Below are 7,218 nucleotides of genomic sequence, written 5' to 3'. Positions count from 1 at the left end.
CATTGTACATACTCTATGTAAAGATACTGGATAGTGGGTCTTCTGTATACACATTGTACATGGAGTCTATGTAAAGATACTGGATAGTGGGTCATCTGTATACACATTGTACATAGTCTATGTAAAGATCCTGAATAGTGGGTCTTCTGTATACACAATGTACATAGTCTATGTAAAGATACTGAATAGTGGGTCATCTGTATACACATTGTACATAGAGTCTATGTAAAGATACTGGATAGTGGGTCATCTGTATACACATTGTACATGGAGTCTATGTAAAGATCCTGAATAGTGGGTCTTCTGTATACACATTGTACATGGAGTCTATGTAAAGATACTGGATAGTTGGTCATCTGTATACACATTGTACATAGAGCCCCTGTAAAGATACTGGATAGTGGGTCATCTGTATACACATTGTACATGGAGTCTATGTAAAGATCCTGAATAGTGGGTCTTCTGTATACACATTGTACATAGTCTATGTAAAGATACTGAATAGTGGGTCATCTGTATACACATTGTACATAGTCTATGTAAAGATACTCGATAGTGGGTCAACTGTATACACATTGTACATGGAGTCCCTGTAAAGATACTGGATATTTGGCCGTCTGTATACTCATTCTGCATAGTCTATGTAAAGATATGTACAGAGCCATTGACTGTCATGCTTAATTTAAAACACTGTTTCAGTGTTACCCCTCACTATGTCTATATATGCACTTTCATTCAAGTATTATCACTCCGTAGTGAGCCTGCATCCATATGCTGCAGTGGGAAGTACCCAGAACGTGTTAATCTACTCACACAGGAAACAGGTTCTCCTGCAAGAGTAAATTTGATCTAGTACAGGATGAGGATTTCTTTTCAACTTTATCACAGTGTGTCCTGATGCTGCAACATATATTGATCCGGGTGTAGCTGTTCCTTGTTTATGGCTCACCATTATTGGAGGACATTATTTGTGTATGGATCAGTTGTATCGGGGGACTTGTATGCAGCATAATTGTGAATGACTCAGTGCAATCACACTACTAGTTCTTAGATAAGGCTTTGTATCTAGAGACTGAGAAGAGAAAGCTTGTCAATTTTTAAACCGGATTCAAAATCTTAATAATATCAGTGTCATAGTATTTCATCAAGACACTCATATTGATGCCATTTACAAGGCAAGTCATTGTCACAGTTATTGGGTTAGGATTTCAGGGATGAATTCCCTAAACCGACTTTTACGTGTTGATTGTCTCCTGTGTTGTTGGAGTGATTAGGATAGTGTGGCAGGGCTGTCCATTGCCATGCTCTCCTCAGTCTCAGTCTCCCCCTAACATTACACCACAAGGGGGATGCCAGCTTCCAGCAGGAAATTAGAATGATCTCCATTCACAGTTGTTTGTTGATTGAAAGAATGCCAGTCATGAATATTTTTTCCATGTTTTTTACATTATCAAATTACTGGTGCCATTAATAGTGGTCCGAATTGCAATGCTAATTTTCTTTGTGTGAGCTCCCAGATGATGGTATGGGGCAGTTGGCCTGGCGGAGAAGCCTGGGGTAATTGGCTGGGGATAGGGAGGCTGGGGGAGATAGAGAGAGGGGCAAGCGGACATCTGTGTAGTGGCATTCCGGCCTCCAGGGACAACACACAGGGAGATGGCAAGGGACACCTTCTCCAAGTGATTCACTCAGTTCCCACGGAAACACAATATCTCAGTTTCCGTGTTGCCACTGTGAGGCAGCAGCCAATCAGCAGCCTTAACAGAAGCACATGTTGTGAGAGAGCAGTAGGATAATTACAAACTCAAGTGAGTGAGAGAGAGTGAGAGGTAGTTGCTAGCACTGCAAGAGAGGTGAGAGAGACTGTGTGTGGATCTACTCCTTGTGAAGTGTTTGTCATGGGTACAGGATAAGCTGCCCCGCCCGTCTGTGCCTGACCCCCAAACTCACCCTCAGTGACTGGCTGGCCGGAGTCCTGGCACGGGGGCCGGCTGGCCACATGGTATGGAGGAGTGGGAGGTGTTTCCCACCAAGTCGGATACCCATGGAATAGTGCATTACCAGGATGAACCCTTCCCTGTGCTAGAGGCACCCGACTCTCATAGTACAGTTCAATACCAAGACGAACCCTACCCGGTCTTAGATGCACCCGAATCACATGGAATGGTACAATATCAGGACGAATCCTACCGGGTATCCGATGCACCCGATTCCCATGGAATAGTACATTACCAGGACGGACTCTACCCGGTCCGAGAAGCATCAGATCCTCGGGTGAGAGTTCACTACCAGGATGAACCCTACCCTGTACTAGAGGCCCTGCCGAGACCGGACACACCAGTTGTTATACAGGAAAAGTAAGTCTCACTGTCATGAATGGTTCTTGGAGCTTAAATGTAATGAGATAATTGTAAAATAAGGTAGTCTCCTACATGGTTTGTTTAAAGGTATTAATAAGTGAGTCAGTAGGCTGTATATAGGGGTATTAAAAGATATTGGGTAGCTCTTTAAATTTAGGAAGAATTTGTTTTCATGTTCGTATTGTAAAGATGAGGTTTCAAGAAGATGTGACTAACGGTGTAGGTATCTGGGACTACAATAGCAGAGAGAACATTTACATGACATACGATGCAAGTGGGGAAGGAGGCAGTTGTCAATACAAATAATTCGGAAAAAAGGGACCCCCTTATGCGATATGGGTGACAGTGTTATCCTTGACCTTTTGCATGAGAGGAACATGAGAGTAAAGAATAGTAGTGGGAGCATGGTGTATCATTAAGGATGATATTATTGATATTGCTGCAAGGGAAGTACGACAAGGCTGGGTCGCCACCATAGTTGTCTGAGGAGACAGGTCACAGTGACACTGTGATAGAAAGCATGGAACACAGACTGTGTGGGAGGAGGCACATGTGCTGTCCTCGGGGATGGTGCTGATAATATGGGTCGGGGTGATGTGATGGGGATGGGGGAAGGGGTTGATGTTGATGACTATATGGGGTGGGGAAAGGGTGATGTGATGACTATATGGGGTGGGGGCAGGGGGTGATGTGATGACTATATGGGGTGGGGAAAGGGTGATGTGATGACTATATGGGGTGGGGGCAGGGGGTGATGTGTGGGCTATTGGGAGTGGGGGAAGGGGGTGATGTGATGACTATAGAGGGTCGGGGAAGGGGGTATTGTGATGACTACATGGGGGGTGGGGGTGGGGGATGTGAAGACTATGGTGTCGGGAAGGGGATGATGTGATGACTACATGGGGTGGATGGGGGGATGTGAAGACTATGTGTCGGGAAGGGGATGATGTGATGACTACATGGGGTGGGTGGGGGGGATGTGAAGACTATGGTGTCAGGAAGGGGATGATGTGATGACTACATGGGGTGGGGGTGGGGGGATGTGAAGACTATGTGTCGGGAAGGGGATGATGTGATGACTACATGGGGTGGGTGGGGGGGATGTGAAGACTATGGTGTCGGGAAGGGGATGATGTCATGCCTACCCAGGGTACGGGTGTCATGCCTACCCAGGGTACAGGGCTGTGCCACTCCTACCCAGGATAGAGGGCTATACCACTCCTACCCAGGGTACAGGTGTCATGCCTACCCAGGGTATAGGGCAGTGTCACTCCTACCTAAGGTACAGGGCTGTGTCAGTCCTACCCAGGGTACAGGGGTGTCATGCCTACCAAGGGTATAGGGCAGTGTCACTCCTACCTAGGGTACAGAGCTGTGCCACTCCTACCCAGGGTACAGGGCTGTGTCACTCCTACCTAGGGTACAGGGCTGTCACTCCTACCCAGGGTACAGGGGTGTCATGCCTACCAAGGGAATAGGGCAGTGTCACTCCTACCTAGGGTACAGGGCTGTGCCACTCCTACCCAGGATACAGGGCTGTGTCACTCCTACCGAGGGTACAGGGCTGTGTCACTCCTACCGAGGGTACAGGGCTGTGCCACTCCTACCCAGGATACAGGGCTTTGTCACTCCTACCCAGGATACAGGGCAGTGTCACTCCTACCTAGGGTACAGGGCTGTGTCACTCCTTCCCAGGGTACAGGGGTGTCATGCCTACCAAGGGAATAGGGCAGTGTCACTCCTACCTAGGGTACAGGGCTGTGCCACTCCTACCCAGGATACAGGGCTGTGTAACTCCTACCGAGGGTACAGGGCTGTGTCACTCCTACCTAGGGTACAGGGGTGTCATGCCTACCCAGGGTACAGGGCTGTGTCGCTCCTACCGAGGGTACAGGGCTGTGCCACTCCTACACAGGATACAGGGCTGTGTCACTCCTACCTAGGGTACAGGAGTGTCATGCCTACCCAGGGTACAGGGCAGTGTCGCTCCTACCCAGGATACAGGGCTGTGCCACTCCTACCCAGGATAGAGGGCAGTGTCACTCCTACCTAGGGTACAGGGCTGTGCCACTCCTACACAGGATACACGGCTGTGTCACTCCTACCTAGGGTACAGGAATGTCATGCCTACCCAGGGTACAGGGCTGTGTCGCTCCTACCCAGGATACAGGGCTGTGTCGCTCCTACCCAGGATACAGGGCAGTGTCACTCCTACCTAGGGTATAGGGCAGTGTCACTCCTACCTAGGGAACAGGGCAGTGTCACTCCTTCTTAGGGTATAGGGCAGTGTCGCTCCTACCTAGGGTATAGGGCCGTGTCGCTCCTGCCTAGGGTACAGGGCAGTGTCACTCCTACCTAGGGTATAGGGCAGTGTCACTCCTACCCAGGGTAGAGGGCAGTCACTCCTACCCAGGGTAGAGGGCTGTGTCACTCCTACCTAGGGAACAGGGCAGTGTCACTGCTACCTAGGGTACAGGGCAGTGTCACTCCTACCTAGGGTATAGGGCAGTGTCACTCCTACCTAGGGAACAGGGCAGTGTCACTCCTACCTAGGGTACAGGGCTGTGTCACTCCTACCTAGGGAACAGGGCAGTGTCACTCCTACCTAGGGTACAGGGCAGTGTCACTCCTACCTAGGGTATAGGGCAGTGTCACTCCTACCTAGGGAACAGGGCTGTGTCCTGTGTACCCAAGGTCCAGTGATGTCATACCTCTCCGAAGGAACATGGCTGTGTCATGCCTACCAAGGAATATGATGAGTTTGAGAGAACCAGCAGCAGGAGAACCTTGTACTGAAAATGCTGACTGTTATTTAGGATAAGAACATAAAACCAGGAAGGCTGAATTATTGTAGGCAGGGGCAGATGCCATTGATCGTATCCAACTAGCTACATCCAACAGGTCGTTTCAAGAAAGTGGCTTATGTAAATATAAATTTGGAAATAAATATCCTGCTTATGTCATCCTGAATTCTCTTTTACTATGAAGAGGCAGCCATAAACACGAAACTATTTACGTGTTTAATAAAAGGTTTGCTCTAAATTATTGTGCTGGGTGCTGTTGTACAAAACAACCTCAGCGCTACAACTGCCGTAAGTCTATGCTAAGGTATGGGTTACGATCACCTTAACGCTAAGATCGCTTTGTACATCAGCACCCTGAGCAGTAATTACTAATATTTCATAGTATACTTTAGTATACTTTATATAAGATTTACTTTATTGTTTTTGTATGAGATATTCAACTTTACAGTGGACAGAAACCGTTGCCCTTCCATTGTGAAAGTAATATTCATAGTTGTACATAACTGCCCTGTCTATTTTATAGTGTTCATAATATAAAGTAGTGCCAAATGTATTTATACCATATGTAGGACAGACAGTAAGCTGTGTAAGCTAAAACAACATCCGTACCCTCAGAGTGACATAAAATGTGACCTACCCGGTACTCGGAGAAAAGTGACCTTATGGGTTCTAGGATATGATTGTGCTGTGTTGCATAAAGACATTCGATGTCTACTTACTTCAGTTAAAATCGCCATGTGTGCAGACTGTACAAAATACATTATTTTTCTCTTGTTAATTTGTATGTAATAAAAACATTATTTCAAAATTCTTCAGCATACATGTCTGCTTTCAATTAATCAGACATTATGTCTAAAAACTGCAATTATTACATCAACAGTTTAAAGTCGGAAAATGAGTCCAAATGTTTGATGCCATATATCATTGTAATAAATATGAATCGAAGCTTGTGAATTGTATTTTTGTTTTCCTAACATATTGTAGTTTTTAAGTATAATGAGACGTAAAAATGTGACTTTTCACCCATAAGGTCCCTTATCTCATGGTTGGTCACAAATATTTATAAAGAGAAGAAAACAGCTAGACACTCCGGATTTTCACTAGTTTCTGACTAATTGACTAGCGGCCATGTCTAACATGTAAATGGGAATATATCAGGGCACAGGACCATGTAACTAATAATAATATTAAACAAACTTGCAAAAAACTAGCAAAGGGTGGAAAGCGCTTTGTTTGTTATTATTCTAAGTTACATGGTCCTGTGGTTGCTCTCTCCCTACCTACCACTAACAGTTCTGAATTTTTTATGAAAAGCACAAGAAATTTAAGTTGATCCAAGAGGTTTGTTTAGATAGACTTTCTGTAAAGAATAGCTGTGAACTGAAGGGCTGAGATTTGGCAACATTCTTATCATGAAATAATACAGAGCCACACACAGTGTATCAAATTGTAAGGAGTGTAACTTGAGTCCCTTGTCAAGGTTAGGGAGTTGTCAGGACTGCACTTCCTGAAGCAATCAATGAAAACTTGCCTGTCACTTCCTCCTTCTACCCAGGATGTGACTGTATATATACCCAGGTGTCCGGCACACGCTCGTTCAACACAGCACATGCACAATCATGCATGCACATGCATGCGCACTTGCGCACCGCTGGCCATATGGCTGTCGATAAGCCAGCTCCTCCAACAGCAAGTAATTAGTGTTGATGATTGCAGTTATTGTCCTGACCCTGGGAGAAATCATATGGCTTCGGAGTTGATTCAGCTGATAGTGTTTGTCCTCTGATTCATAACCACAGGCTGATAACTGAGCTGTATGCAGCCACTCACTCATGGCTCTCGTCATCTCAATACAGAGTAATAAGACTGCCGCCGTCTGGCCTGAGTGATGTCTTCAGTGCCCTCTGTTGGTCTTGTCAGATCAGGACTGCACAGTAGATGTTGCGTCCAGTGTTCAAAATCAAGCACCACCATGGTCTTGCGGATAGGGGCCGGTCGGATAGCCTCAAGGCTAAAGTGTTCGCGCATCACGGCGAAGACCCAGGTTCGATTCC

The 7,218-nt window shown here is 46.3% G+C and overlaps 1 protein-coding gene across 1 annotated transcript in view; it reads left to right on the top strand.

Annotated features, from left to right (window-relative positions):
* Positions 1 to 1,753: 1,753 nt before the first annotated feature.
* The window catches only part of LOC139444172 (serine/threonine-protein phosphatase 4 regulatory subunit 4-like), a 79,013-nt gene continuing 73,548 nt past the window's right edge, over positions 1,754 to 7,218 (top strand). Inside the window, exon 1 of the mRNA XM_071225069.1 lies at positions 1,754 to 2,357. Coding sequence (XP_071081170.1) covers positions 2,005 to 2,357 — 353 coding nt within the window. The 5' untranslated portion in view covers positions 1,754 to 2,004. The remainder of the gene's footprint in view (positions 2,358 to 7,218) is intronic.

Source organism: Haliotis cracherodii, unplaced genomic scaffold (assembly GCF_022045235.1).
Source record: "Haliotis cracherodii isolate W230 unplaced genomic scaffold, xgHalCrac1.p SCAF_5, whole genome shotgun sequence".
In the NCBI taxonomy this organism is placed as follows: Eukaryota; Metazoa; Mollusca; class Gastropoda; order Lepetellida; family Haliotidae; genus Haliotis; species Haliotis cracherodii.
Note: the sequence above shows the minus strand (reverse complement) of the source record. Positions and strands in the feature narration are given on the sequence as shown.